Genomic DNA, 14681 nt, shown 5'->3' with positions numbered 1-14681 from the left:
CCAAGGAACTGCGTTTTTAATTGTATTTAAGCTTAACTAATTTAAATTTGAATTTAAATAGGCACATGTGGCTAGTACTTACTGTCTGGACAGCACAATCAGAGCCTGTGCTGGTGACCGAATGGCAGCTGCTGCCTTAGAATTATTGAAATTTCCTGCATCTCCAGAATTGAGGCTTGTTGTATATGAAATGTCATAACCTTTCACACACATGGAAATGCACATTATATCTTGGGACAATAAGGAAAATAGCGAGCAAGGAACTATTTGGAAGCAGTGTCTGTTCCAACCTTAATTCTAGGTAAAGCTTCCCTTACAGCCTCTACCTGGAAAAGAGGCGATCCCTTCTAGCAAGCATTTCCAAGTGCAGCAACTCTCCCCTTCCCTCCACCTGCTCCTTCCCTCTCTTTCTCTAAGTTCCTTTTCCTTCACCTGTTCATCTCATCTGTTAGCAGCCTGGGGCCCCAGGCCCAGCTAACACACTGAAAGGCCTCTTACTGCATTTGTTAAACAAAACCTATAGGGACTGATCTTGCACTAATTCAGATAGCAGAAGTATGTCATTGACAGTGAGAGGAATGATCACATGAGTCTCAATAGTTTACTTTATATGTAAAATATGAGGCCTGGCACGGTGGCTCATGCCTGTAATCCCAGCACTTTGGGAGGCTGAGGTGGGAGGATTACTTGAACCCAGGAGTTCAAGACCAGCCTGGGCAACATAGTGAGACCTTGTCTCTACAAAAAAATTTAAAAACTAGCCGGGTATGGTGGCACATGCCTGTAGTCCCAGTGACTTCGGAGGATGAGGTGGGAGGATCGCTTGGGCCTGGGAAGTCGAGGCTGCAATGAGCTGTAATCATACCACTGCACTCCAGCCTGGGTGACAGAGTGAGACCCTGTCTCAAAGTAAATATCGAGCAGCTTTGGCTGGTCACTTGAATTTCAAATTCAAGTATTCCATGATTTTGTGGAACTCATTTTTTTTAAAGAAAATATTATTTAAAATGTAGAACATGAAATTTATAAATTACCTTAATCCAGACAAAAAATACTGTGACAGCAGCTATATTGTTGAACTGTATCTGCCAATATGCCAGATGCTCAAAGTTGGGGAAAGTATTTTGATCTTCCAGAAACTGTAGTAGCACCTCCACATTTGATGTTCTGTATATGTTAATTCCTATAGCTACCACTGACAGCTGAAAAGCAAAATATTTATATTTTATTACAGTGTTTTAGAAATATGAAACTTACCTTAATATGACTAGTATATTTTTCTTCACCAATGTATTAATTATAAGGGCTCACCATTATACTTACCCGATGTCATTCTTAAAAGTCATTCACTCAAATGGAAAGTGTTAAGCCCTGCCATAAAATAAGTAAAACAGTATATTGCTTGCATTTCCTTAGTTCGGAATAGAAACTCAACGAAGGCATGCATGCATGCGTGTGCACATATGCATTACACACACATACATGCATACACAGAAGAGATCACACTATAACAGACTCAAACTCAAAGAGGAATGCTTTCTGTTTTTTCTGCCACCTTCATTTTAATCACTTTCCACCCTCTTGCTTTCTTGCCTTCATCCTGCTTTCTGTTTTTATTTGTGATTTTCAAATTTAAAATTTTTCGGTTTCTCTGCATTCTCCAATTGCCAGCCATTCTTTGCTCTGCTTAACAAAAATATAGTAGATGTCTATGTATACAGCACTGTGCAAGGGCTAAGAGGAATAAACAGAAGTAAACTGCATAAATCCTGCCCTCGAGACTCAAGAGCAGATAAACACATGAAGTTAAATAATACAAAAAACTACTAAAGAGTTGGTATCACACAACATAAAGTCAAGAGGGACAAAAGATATCCTAAAAATGAGTGCCCATGAGAACAAAGCATGAGCTTGGGCTTGAAAGACAGTGGGAATGATGAACACAGAGGGCTCAAGAAGGCCTGCAGTGGGAATATATGAGCCAAGGGCTTCTCTCTTGCTCATTTCTGTCCCTTAACTCATGACCCTACAACTTTCCACATATGCTTTGGTTCTAAGCTTTACAATCAGATCCAAGGGGACACTGCCCCCTCCTTGGCATCCATCACCACTAAATGTAGACAGTGCTAGGGGTTAGTCATAACAACTTGGCCCCACCAGGGGGTCTGAATCTGCAGCAGGTGGGCTGTGGCAGGTGCTGCGATCTTTGCTGTCCATTCTCTCTTCTTAGGAATCATGGCCAGAGACCACTTCATTAGCCCTCCCTTCCTGAGATGACCATCGAGATCATGGTCCCATTGATTCTCATAGCAAAGACCAGCTTGGTTGCTGATCACAGCTAAAAAGCCAACCTCACCATCTTCCTTTCCTTCCTTCTCTGTGAAGGATTTCCAGAGCCAATCTTGTATTTTTGTGTTGGTGGTGGGAATGATGAACACAGCAGACTCAAGAAGGCCTGCAGTGGGAATAGGCTTCTCCTGAGATGAGGAGCTCATCTCAGCTAATACATGTAGAAAAACATTTGGGTTGGTGGACTGGATCCAATGTTAACTCTTTACCCAACTCTCAATAGGTATAATTTGTTATGCAGTCCAGTTGTTTTTACTCTGCACAGGACAAATGTTTATAAAATTATGAAGAAGATGGTCATTTATACAACATCAATGTCTTTGAAACCTTTCCTTCCAAATAGGGAATGAAAGATGAGGAAAGAGATTTTGTGAGCATTTGCATTGTTACATCACTCCTGAGTTTTCTGTGGGATTCTCATCCCTATCTACAAAAGAACTTTCTCTCCATACCAGAAAATTGGGAGGGCAGAGATTTGGGTGATTTTGTTCATTCCTGTATCCCCAGTGCCTAGAACAGTGGCAAGTACATAGTAGGTGCTCAGAAAACACTCGCTGAATAAATGAATTAGTCGGGCCAGGCGCGGTGGCTCACGCCTGTAATCCCAGCACTTTGGGAGGCTGAGGTGGGCGGATCACGAGGTCAGGAGATCGAGACCATCCTGGCTAACTTGGTGAAACCCTGTCTCTACTAAAAATACAAAAAATTAGCCGGGCATGGTGGCAGGCACCTGTAGTCCCAGCTACTCAGGAGGCTGAGGAGGGAGAATGGCGTGAACCCGGGAGGCAGAGCTTGCAGTGAGCCGAGATGGTGCCACTGCACTCCAGTCTGGGTGACAGAGCAAGACTCCATCTCAAAAAAAAAAAAAAAAAAAAAAAAAAAAAAAAATTTACCCTGTACAACCTAGCAAGTGGTCAATAAATTATTTGAATTTAAATTCCTTAATAGTCTTCTTTTTTTCAAGTAATTCTTCTAGTTTTGAAAGACTATTGCTCAGGACAAATGGCTGACTGATGCAGCCTGTGTACTTCAGAACATATGTTGGGGAAACAAAAAAGGAAAATAAAGAAAATTTCAAAGTGATTTCAAGATGTGATTGTATTTATATTAAGAATATAATTTCTTTTCAGGTTTTGGGTAAGCATAAGCAAATTTTGGCTAGATAAAACAAAAAGCGTTGGCTCTTTCCACTGGTTTGAAGGTCCAGTGGAGCACAGGGTGTGTTTTGTGGGTGAGCAGAAGGCATGCCCTCACTTCTACACTTGGTCAGCAAAAGTTTCAAAGGACAAGTGAGATTCCAGTAGCCCTTCCTTGTTCTTTATAAACAAAAAGCACACTGTCTGAATTGTTGTCTGGCAGTATTAAGTGTTGTTTAAAAAAAAAAATGGAAAAGCACAGTGAAGCAAGTTTTCAAAGAAACACTTGCAAAATGCTGTGGCTGTTGAGCCAAAGAGACAATTTCCATGATATCATTGCCTTTCTTCCTATTGGTCGCCAAAGCAGGTGCAAGGCAATTCACTGGGCTATGGGAAGAAAATGTTACAACTTCTAGGTAGGTGGTAAGAAGGTTTTGGAATTCTATTTGTATTAACTTTTATCCCAATCTTTAAAATTCTATGTATGTGTATGTTTTACGGATGTACCTGTTACACCAAAGTAGGCACACAATTTACAAATAAAGATAATAAATTAGGGTGTGTAGTAGTCAAAGCTTTCACTGATAGGTGTGTATGATCAAAAAGGGTGAATACCACTGACTAGTCTTTTGTTGATATTGAGTTCTTTGGTTAAAATATAAAAAGGAAGTCTGTTCTTAATTAGCATATCATACTTACCTTTCTACCATTATTTCAATGGCCTAAACATAAATAAATCCATATAAGCCAAGAGGCAGGGTTTGCATCCTTTTAGCTCCAAACAATAATTGTGTTCTGGAATAATTGTCAATGTATATGGCCTGCACTCTGCCGTCAATCCGAACAGAAATATTCTGAAAAATTATTTCCAGTATTATCGTCTCTCCTGTTTCCTTAAATGCTAAAATTCTTGTGTAACTCTGTTCATTATTAATACTGAACAGAGTTCAGTATTAATTCTCATTATTGAGAATTTGGGGATCAAGGGTTTACCTTGATTTGTGTGATGTTGTATGGCCATCGTAAAAGACGGGATGCACTTCTAACTGCATCACGGTCTGATGGGGTCAACACCATCTATTCTACAGGAATTTTTACTTTAAGTAAAAACTCTAAAGTGCACATATCCATGGCTTGAGAGGCAGTGGCAGAGTAGTGAAGAGGGTTAGTATGAGGAAAAAATGAGCTTCTGTACCATGAAAACCACCCGGAAATGCCTAACACAGAAGCTTCTAAAGTGTTAGCCATTATTATTATTACTATTACAATTATTATTGCTGCTAATATAGTTATTGCCATGCAATATATGGCCATGTAGTTCTTTTTTATGCTTTAAGTGTTCTTTCACTCACATATGAATAATATATTTTCCATATTTTATCAACTATTAATAATTCTAGTGGGGAATAGTTTAATAATGACTTGATCTAAATACTCCACAAAGGCCAAATGAATTTTTAGGAGTGGGATGAGGGAAAGAATAATTCTCATAAGGAGGGCTAACAGAAGAGAGAATGCTAATAGGGTAGTGCATCATTTACTGAGATTTCAGAAGGTAATGGCTATCATAGGACAGTGGGAAGGAAAGACATAGAATAATACATGGTACACCTATGCCAAGCAAAGCTTGTAAGCATCTAATAATTAAGCATGTTGTTATATGCTTAAATGTACAACTGGACTTAGCGAAATGTTACCTGTTATTGCTGAAGGGAGAAAAGCTTGTAAAAATTCTTTTATACACTGAAACCACAGGAAGGAAGTGACTGATGCTTAATTAAGTGATAAGGATGAAGGGAAAACATCTTGAAAAAAATCTTAGAAGTTACAATAGAGTCAAGAGCAGACACAGAATTTACATGGTGTCATGGTCTTGATTATGACTCTGCCTTTGATTTATTTTTTATTTTTATTTTTTAGAGATGGGGTCTCACTATGTTGCCCAGGCTGGTATCAAACTCCTGATCTCAAGTGATCCTCCCACCTCAGTTCCCTAAAGTGCAGGGATTATAGGTATGAGCCACTGTGCATGGCCTGCCTTTGATTTCTTATACCTCATACAGAAAACTTTGATGAATATAACTTACATTTGTACTCTGCAGACTATTTGCAGAAAATTTTAAACTGCAGAAAGTTTTCTCTGCTGCCCAAAATATTTTCAGGATGATTTTTCTTTTTTCTTTTCTTTTCGAGGCAAGGTCTCACTCTGTCACCCAGGCTGCAGTGCAGTGGTGCATTTATAGCTCACTGCAGCCTCAGCCTTCTGGGCTCAAATGATCCTCCCACTTCGGCCTCTGGAATAGCTGAGACTACAGGTGTGTGCCACCATGCCTGACTAATTAAATTTTTTTTTTTTTTGTAAAGACAGGGTCTCACTATGTTACCCTGGCTGGGCTTGAACTCTGGGGCTTAAGTGATCCTCCTGCCTTGGCCTCCCCAAGTGCTGGGATTACAGGCATGAGCTACCACACCTGGCCGACAAGTTTTTTTCTTGCTGTAACTTTACACATGTGCAGGAAAATATAAATTGATTTTTACCAGCAGTTGAAGAAAAATATCATTAGTGGAAAAAAAACAAAGAAAAAAAAACTGTTTTCTCCTCCACATCTCATACGGCATACTAAAGCCAAATATGAATTACTGAGATACTCTTGTTATTAGCGTGGCTGAGAGCATACTGTAAATACCTCTCCACTTCATACTCAGCAAAGTTACTCATGCAAAATGAGAAAATAATTAGTAACAGAAGTTGATATAATTGAGGGGGACTTTTAGATTCTTTTTTGGGAATATCAAGATCCACAATGCTGAGGAGATCAAAGACTCTAGTTAACATGCTTGTAGAATAGAATAGGAAATTTGGTGTTGTTCTCAAACCTACCACAATGATCACAACATCCAGACAATTCCAGAAACTCCTGAAATAGTGTAGTTTGTGAATGCGAATTTCCAATATCTCTTCCACCACATAGTAAAAGATAAAGAAACAAAAGATAATCTCACAGGCTGCCAGGAAGAAATCAAAAGTTGTGACATATCGGATCAGCTTTAAAGGCTGAAATTGCCAAGATGGAATCACACCACCTGTTGCTGGGAATTCAACCAATAACCTGCATGTAAATAAGAACAATTAAAACAATAACAACAACAACACATGAATACAGCCAGGAATGGATGTCCATCTGTTCTGTTCATGCATTACAAGGTAATGAAACTGCTACCATGAGTCCCCCCAAACTAGCGGCAAAACATTTTTATCATAGCTAATAATTCCATACTTGGAGAATTTTGTGCCATCAAAGGAATAAGACTTCCTGAGGTCTTTCAGTCCCAAAGGAGTACTTCCTGCTCAGTCTTCCCTACACTTTTCTATATTTACGCTGCTCAACATGCCATATACTTTTAATGTAAAAGTAAATCAACACACAAACTTTTCTAGGACTTCTGTTATTATTTTTTTAAGAGACAGGGACTCGCTTTGTTGCCCAGGCTGGAGTGCAGTGTTGCAATCATAGCTCACTGCTGCCTCAAATTCCAGGGCTCAAGGGATTCTCCTGCCTTAGCCTCCTGAGTAGCTGGGAATGTAAGTGTGCAGCACCATGCCCAATTAATTTTTTTTTTTTTTTTGGCAGAGACTGAGTCTTGCCCTTTTGCCCAGGTTGGTCTCAAACTCCTGGGCTCAAATGATCCTCCTGCCTGGGCCTTTCAGAGTGCTGGAATTACAGGAGGGAGCCACCATGCCTGGCCCTAGGACTTCTATTAAATTCAAGTCCTTCTACTAGGCAACATGAAGAATATAAAGAAATATAAACCATCCACTCAAAACATGTGTAATCTGGTTGAGAAGTAGGATATATTTTGTACATATATAAAGATAGGAACTGAGTCATTCATTCATTATGTAACACCTAAATAGCATCAAATAGTTTGTCCTCCAGGGTAGTTTTCTCTCTTCTTCCCAGAGCCTTATAGTTAATAGGTGGGTACTCAATAGATGTCTGATTGTCTAAAACATACACTATTTTACTTCCATACTGATGGCTCTGATCTTTACTGCTTTACCATAACTGGACTGAGGGTTTTTTTCTTGTCAAATGCCCATTTTGTAGGTGTCACACTGAGAAAGCTGGGTGATTCAGTTAATGATACAGACTTCTTTTCTAACTAGAAATAGAATCTCTAGCTGCTTCATTTTGAGACATTTAAAAGCCCTTTAGTCAGCTACTAGCCATCACTATCTCTGCCATTACAGGACAGGTAGCCGCACCTGGAACCTGAGCATCCAGGACACATGCATGAGCAATAATCAAGTAAAAACAGGACTAAGGTAAATTAGAACTGGTCAGAGAAGTGTGAAAATTTTCCTTCCTTTTCATTGTCAGTCAGTTCTCCTGTTCTTTCTTTCCTATTTGATGTGTTAGAGAGTAGGGGTGAGAATCAAAAACTCAGGAGAGCAACTCTGAAGCCAAGAGCCTTGTATGTGACAGCTTCATTGGGAACTCAAAAGGGAAGGAAGTGGCCTTCAAGTGTCAAGTCATTTCTCTGGCCCATTCTGGCCCTGCAGTAGTCAACCACTTCCAGAAACTTAGAAAAACAGTACAGAGAAATGAAGCAGTTGTCTTAACAATGTTCATCCTTAAAGTAAGGGAGGAAGCAGAAGAAATACTCAAGACCTTCTATAAATAGAATTTACTAAAATATCAGAGTTGCCTCTCTGTTTTTATTCTCTTCCTTTTTATTCTTTTCTTTTTATCTGCACTGGAATAATTAGGAAAAACTCAATAATACTGCAATAGATTTTCATTCATTTCTAGTGATAACTACTACTGGACTACTGGTTGAGTATTTCTTTTCTTTCTTTCTTTTTTTTTTGGCCACTGTGAGCAAGGACAGCTTGAGTATTTCTAATGTGAAAATCTGAAATATAAAATGCTTCAAAATCCCAAACTTTCTGAGCACCGCCATGAAAGCACAAGTGGAAAATTCCACACCCGACTTCATGTGACAGGTCATTGTCAACATGCTGGCACACAACAGTTGATTCAACATCCCTAAGGGAAAAATAAAATTTCCTTCAGGCTATGTGCATTAAGTTTCATTTATGAAACATTAATGAATTTTGTGTTTAGACTTGGGTCCCATCCCCAAGATATCTCATTATATATATGCAGACATTCCAAAACCTGAAAAATTTCTTAAATCTCAAACATTCTGGTCTTAAGCATTTTGGATAAGGGATAATCTATAATTGATTTAATGTGGTACTATTTTCTGCAAATGTTGTTAAATACAAGGACTGGGACAATTCAACAAGCCACATAAAGCAGAATTGAACTTAACCTCAAGAATGATGACAAAGACTATTATGAGAATAAACACTTCTTATCTTATGTGTAAATATACATGCAATAATCCATGTTAGTGATGTTCGGGTGTTGCTGACATGCTCACCAGGAAGATTAAAGTGGGTGAACTCTGACTTCCTCTTGCTCTGCTTTTTCTTTCTTTTTAATAGTACCTATTACCTTCTAATATACTATACTATTTATTTGTATTGTTTAATGTTTATTCTCTAGTCTCCTCCTGGTTGGATGCAAGCTCTGCCAAGGTGCGGATCTTTATTTTGTTTGCTGACATGTCCCAAGAGCCAAGAACAATGCCTAGCCCATATTAAGTGTCCAATGAATGTTTGCTGAATAAATGAATGAAGAAGAGTCCCAGACAAGCCAGTGGAATCTTTGTCATTTTCGTTACTATCTCACAGAGGGGTCATCATGGCAACATCCCAGGATCTGTGGAAGGAACTTTACGTGCCTTTGGTAGCCCTGAGCACGAGCAGGTAACCTGGGTATCCTACTGAGCATCCTACAAGCACTCCAGTTACTGTGCTTGTGTGCTAATAGCAGAGGCTCATCTGAGAGTGAGAAACTCCAGGAAATGAGTCAAGATTTGATGGCCGGGGGACTTGGTGATGGAACATGTAGCACTAACCATCCTTATAATGGGTAAAGACAGATGTTAGAAAAACACAATACTTTTTCTGGAAAGGTTCCAGCATTGAGATGAACTTGGACCAGAGTTATGGTTCTTTCCAACTCGTAATATTCTAGGATCCCAACCCCCTTCCTCAAATATCCTTTATTTTGGTAAGCCTTCAGTTTTTACCCCTCCCTTGCTATCCGTCTGGGTCCCTGGCATCCTCATGTAGCTAACTGCAGGCAAAGGTTTTTCTGGCTAACCCCAGAATAGGATGTATGTACAACTACACAGAAATAGGAGGGATGCATGTCCTCAGTACACACCTGACCACACAGAACAGGTTAATGTTGGCGTTGTACACTGAGAAGTCAATAAAAGTTGCCCTGGTTCCTCGGTCCAGCCAGACATTTTTCTTGAGGCTAGCAACTTGTGCAGCTGTTTCCTCTCTTGTTCTTGACAAATCCAGATAATAGCCAGCTCCACTATAAGTTGCAATGATTCCCCAGTGGCTACTACCATTCAAGTCTTTTTCACTTGTGTAGATCCAACTGATTAAAAACAAAACCAAAAAACAAACAGTTACAATCAGTGGAACACTTGAGGCAATTACAAGGACAGCTGGTTCCTTGTAAAATAAAGTATGTATTAAGGCCTATCAAGCTGGGTAATGTGCCTGACCTGGCAGTTCATGTTTTCTTGGTTAATTCTCATACTGTTATTAGCCTCTTTAGGAATGAGGGCCCTGAGGCTTAGTGAGGTCAATGTAGTCCCAAAGCTTTTGAGGGCAGACTCAGGAACCAATGCCAGGGCTGTTTGTCCCTAGAGCCTCTGCTCTGCTCTAGAGCCTCTGCTCAGTTTATACGGCTGCCTTCTCTGGGTAACTGTGCTCAGGGACTAGACGACTTGAGGTCCCCAGAGAAAATTACAGCCAAAAGAGGGACAAGTTCATCAAGTGGCATTGTCAGCATTTGGGAATTTCATCCACAAATATTCAGAGGATCTCTTAGAAAACAGATGCTTCTTTAGCACTAATGGGGATATAAAGGTCCTTTCCCTCCCAAATTTATAACAAGTAGGGAAATAAGAGTTATAATTAAACAAGTAAAATACAAGGTGGATAATAATAAGAAGCAAAAGAGAAAAGAAATAAGGCTGGCAGATCAGAGGAAAGCTGTCCTTATTTGGGGATCTGGCAGTGGAGGGATGGATTAGAAAAGGCTTTAGGAAGAAGCTGTGTTGGACCTGAACCATGAAAGGTGAGTAGGATCTGGACTTGCACAGGTGAATGGTGATATGGGTTGGCTGTGTCCCCAACCAAACTCATCTTGAATTGTAACTCCCACAATTCCCATGTTTTGTTGGAGAAACCCGGTAGGAGGTAATTGAATCATGGGGGCAGGTCTTTCCCATGCTGGTCTCATGATAGTGAGTAAGTCTCACGAGATCTGATGGTTTTATAAGTGGGATTTTCCCTGCACAAGCTCTCTCTCTTTGCCTGCCGCCATCCACGTAAGACGTGACTTGCTCCTCGCCTTCCACCATGATTGTGAGGCCTCCCCAGCCATGTGGAACTGTAAGTCCATTAAACCTCTTTCTTTGGTAAATTGCCCAGTCTCAGGTATGTCTTTATCAGCAGCATGAGACCAGACTAATACAAATGGGAAGGGCATTTTCAACCGTGAGCCATTGGTCAAGAGACGAAGTAGTTCAGTTTGGCTCCCATAAGATAAAGAATGGCAGATTGAAAGGTGGTCTGTGGTCAGCTTGTGAAGGGCAAACATGAAGGAGTCTGTGAAGGGAAAGTTCTAAGAGGCACACAACAGGGCTGGTCTGGTGGCAGCAGGGAAGACTGGAGTGGGGAGGAACAGAGGGCTCATGTGCAGAAAAGAGTTAACACAGCAGGCCTGAGATGGCCTTTCTTTAGGAAGGCCTGTTTGCAAGGCTGGACTTTGGCTGGCATCTGGGAACTTGACTGATAAACAGCTCCCTGCACCAGTATCCAACTTTCCCTGATCGGTAAGAGAGGCTTGCTGTGCCTGTGCTATTTGTATAAGCAATGTGGCTTACACTCAACACCTGCTTTCCTTCTGAGAGTCGGGAATTTTGGCACATGCTAGTCATAAACCAGTACCAGTACCCAGTGAACACCCCAGGCACTGAGTCTCTAATTAATCTCTCTGATAGACATTTCACACATGTTGCTACAACTCGTTTCTGGAGAAATTCAGCACATCCTATGTGACCTCACTGGGAGAGGGCTCCTGGAAGCCTACACCAGGTTTTCCCCAGATATTGCCATGTGCCTTTTCTTTTGTATCCTTTCACCATAATAAACCTTAGCTGTAAGGATGCCTCTATGCTGAGTCCTTCTAGTGAATCACTGAACCTGGGGGTGGTCTTAGGGACCCCTGACACAGCTCCCTTAGCAAAGTCTGCAATAACCAAGAGGTAATGAGGCCTGAAGTCACTCAGTGAAGATGGGAAGGGAAAGGAAGGAGTGAGAGAGTGTCATAACCACAGTGACTGCCAGCAGAACTTGGTAACTGATTTGGAAGTTGGGGCAAGGAGGAAACATGGCTCAAAAATGACTCTGGAGTCTCTTTCAGGGCAATAGGAAGACGGCAGTGCCATTAACAGAACAAAGAGCAGATCTCATAAGAAAACGATGAATTTAGTTTGGGGCATATTAAATCACAAGAGGTGTGGGACATCCAGGTGGAATAGAGATGTGTCTTGTATCACTAGAATGCAAGCTCTGTGAAGAAAGGACGTTTCTTCTGTTTCCTGCTGCTTTGTTTCTCCAGCATCAAGGGCACTGGTAGAAGAGGGGGGACTTCTAGCAATGGGAACATGCCTGGCACATTGTTGAAGAAATGATGAGTCACCAAATAAAGATGTCAGTGGAAGCCATCTGAATGTCATGGGAAAGAGAGAAAAGAAAGAAAAGACGGAGATATGAATATAGAACCTGGGAATAAGAGAAGTGAGAGAAAGGGGTTTCAGAGTTAAAAGAACCCAAAGTGTAGAGTTCTTCATGGAAGTCAAAAGAATGAGCGGTCAACACTGCCACTTTCTGCAGACAGTATGAAGGGGATTAAAAACTGAGATTTGTTCAGTGGATTTGCTAACTAGAGGTCCCTAGTAGCTTCCTGGTGAGATGTCAAAAGCAAGAACCTAAGCTTTAAGACGTGAATTGAGGGTAAGGAAATGGAAGTGGCAAATGAAGACTATTCTTCCAAGAAGTTTGGAGTTGAAGGGAAGAAGAAATGGGAGTGACTTGAGAATGTAGAAGAATAAAAGGATAGTTTAGATATGACAGGGAAGGTCCCCTTTGGCAATCCACCCTGGAGTAGAAATCACTCATTCATACATGCATCCAACACATATTTATTAGTATCTTTACATATGAGGCATTGTTCCAGGCTTTGAGAATACAGCAGTTAACAAAATAGAATCCCTGCCCTCAGGAAGCTTGAGTGCTGATGGGGAGCTGACAGCGTCGACAAGCCACCCTAACGACGCAATTAATATGGAGGAGGAATTAATATGGAAGAGGTTTAGTAGACGAAACATGGGATTTGGAGTCAGGCTGCTTAAATCTTGGTTCAGTCCCATTTGTTAGCTGTGACACTTTGGGCAAGTGAGCCTCAGTTTTTTCATCTATAAAATGGAGATGATACCTATTTTAGAGTTGTTTTGTGAAGGCAGATGAGATAATGCGTGAAATAACTTCTTAAATAATGTCTGGCACAGAGCAGTGGCTGTATAAATTTATCTTATTAGTGATGTGAGATAAATAAAATATTGGAAAGCGTACCACAGATGAAGGCATGCTTATGCTTTGCAGGAACTACAAAAAGGCACATTAGAAAGCAAAATAAAGCTGGGCATGGTGGCATATTCTTATAGTCCCAGCTACTTGGGAGGCTGAGGCTGGAGGACTGCTTGAGTCCAGGAGTTTGAGCTCAGCCTGGGCAACATCAAGAAACTCTATCTGTAATAATTTTTTTTTTTAAAGAAAGCGAAATCACTATCATAACTTGGATGATAATGTCCTTTGAGACTATTTACTTCCTTTGTTCTAAAGCTCTGGATTTTCACTAAATTTCTTTTTTTTTTTTTTTGAGGTGGAGTCTTGCTCTGTTGCCCAGGCTGGAGTGCAATGATGAGACCTCAGCTAACTGCAACCCCCACCACTCGGGCTCAAGCAATTCTCCTGCCTCAGCCTCCCGAATAGCTGTGACTATAGGCACATGTCACCACACCCAGCTAATTTTTGTATTTTTAGTAGAGTCAGGGTTTCACCATGTTGGCTAGGCTGGTCTTGAACTCCTGACCTCAAGTGATCTGTCCGCCTTGGCCTTCCAAAGTGCTGGGATTACAGGCATGAGAAACTGTGCCCAACCTGGATTTTTACTAAATTTGTTTCTTATGGGTTCTGGTATTAAATAGAGTATATACTGGAAGGTACAAGAAGAATATACTAATTGAAAAGGTGATTGCCCATTGTATAGTAACAAATGTGGATTCTGGGCAACTCAGTTTCCAAGAAAAGAACCTAGATGAACCGACAGAATTAGCTGAGCAAAGCTTAGAAGATGACTCTGACCAGTGACGTACCCAGGGACAGCAACCGCAAAGGCCCACCCTGAAACGGCCTTGGAGGTCTTCTTGTTTCTTTATAATAACTACAATACTTCTAAAATAGTAAGTGACCTCCCTTAATACACAAGATGTTTGAAGTAGGAGTACCAAAGTGTACAAAAAGCCCCTGTAAATATGCACGTGTACAAATATACACCGAAAATCTCAAACATTTGAACAAAATGGGCTTTAAACCTAACAAAAAATTGCCTCACAAGCTTACACATTAAATAACTCCATTCTGAACAAAAACCTGTTTGCAAGACCTATAAAAAGAGTTCCTGAACCAGAAAACTTGCGTTAAATAACTTAGTGGATGATGTTACTGGACCTGTAAAAACAGGGCCCAGGGCATCTTAAATGAAATTTTCAAAGGCTCAGATAATTAATTTTTGATGGGTTATATGGTCAACGATTTAGTCTTCTGAAAAATATGCATGTAGAAACTAAAAGAAGGCTAAGAAGTAGTGAAAACTTAAGAAGTCAAAGGTCAAGTTGGCCAAGGTTGAAATATAAGCACTGAAGAGTCACTGAACTTATTTTTGCCTTGGTGAAGGTGTCAGGGAATGAATG

At 40.5% G+C, this 14681-nt stretch overlaps 1 protein-coding gene across 1 annotated transcript in view; it reads right to left on the bottom strand.

Annotated features, from left to right (window-relative positions):
• Window positions 1-14681, bottom strand: part of PKD2 (polycystin 2, transient receptor potential cation channel) — a 70107-nt gene that overhangs the window by 24507 nt on the left and 30919 nt on the right. Inside the window, exons 5-7 of the mRNA XM_016951850.4 lie at window positions 9788-10012; window positions 6367-6595; window positions 1035-1202 (exon numbers count right to left, since the gene is read on the bottom strand). Coding sequence (XP_016807339.1) covers window positions 1035-1202; window positions 6367-6595; window positions 9788-10012 — 622 coding nt within the window. The remainder of the gene's footprint in view (window positions 1-1034; window positions 1203-6366; window positions 6596-9787; window positions 10013-14681) is intronic.

The sequence above is a fragment of the Pan troglodytes genome, chromosome 3 (assembly GCF_028858775.2).
Source record: "Pan troglodytes isolate AG18354 chromosome 3, NHGRI_mPanTro3-v2.0_pri, whole genome shotgun sequence".
In the NCBI taxonomy this organism is placed as follows: domain Eukaryota; kingdom Metazoa; phylum Chordata; class Mammalia; order Primates; family Hominidae; genus Pan; species Pan troglodytes.
Note: the sequence above shows the minus strand (reverse complement) of the source record. Positions and strands in the feature narration are given on the sequence as shown.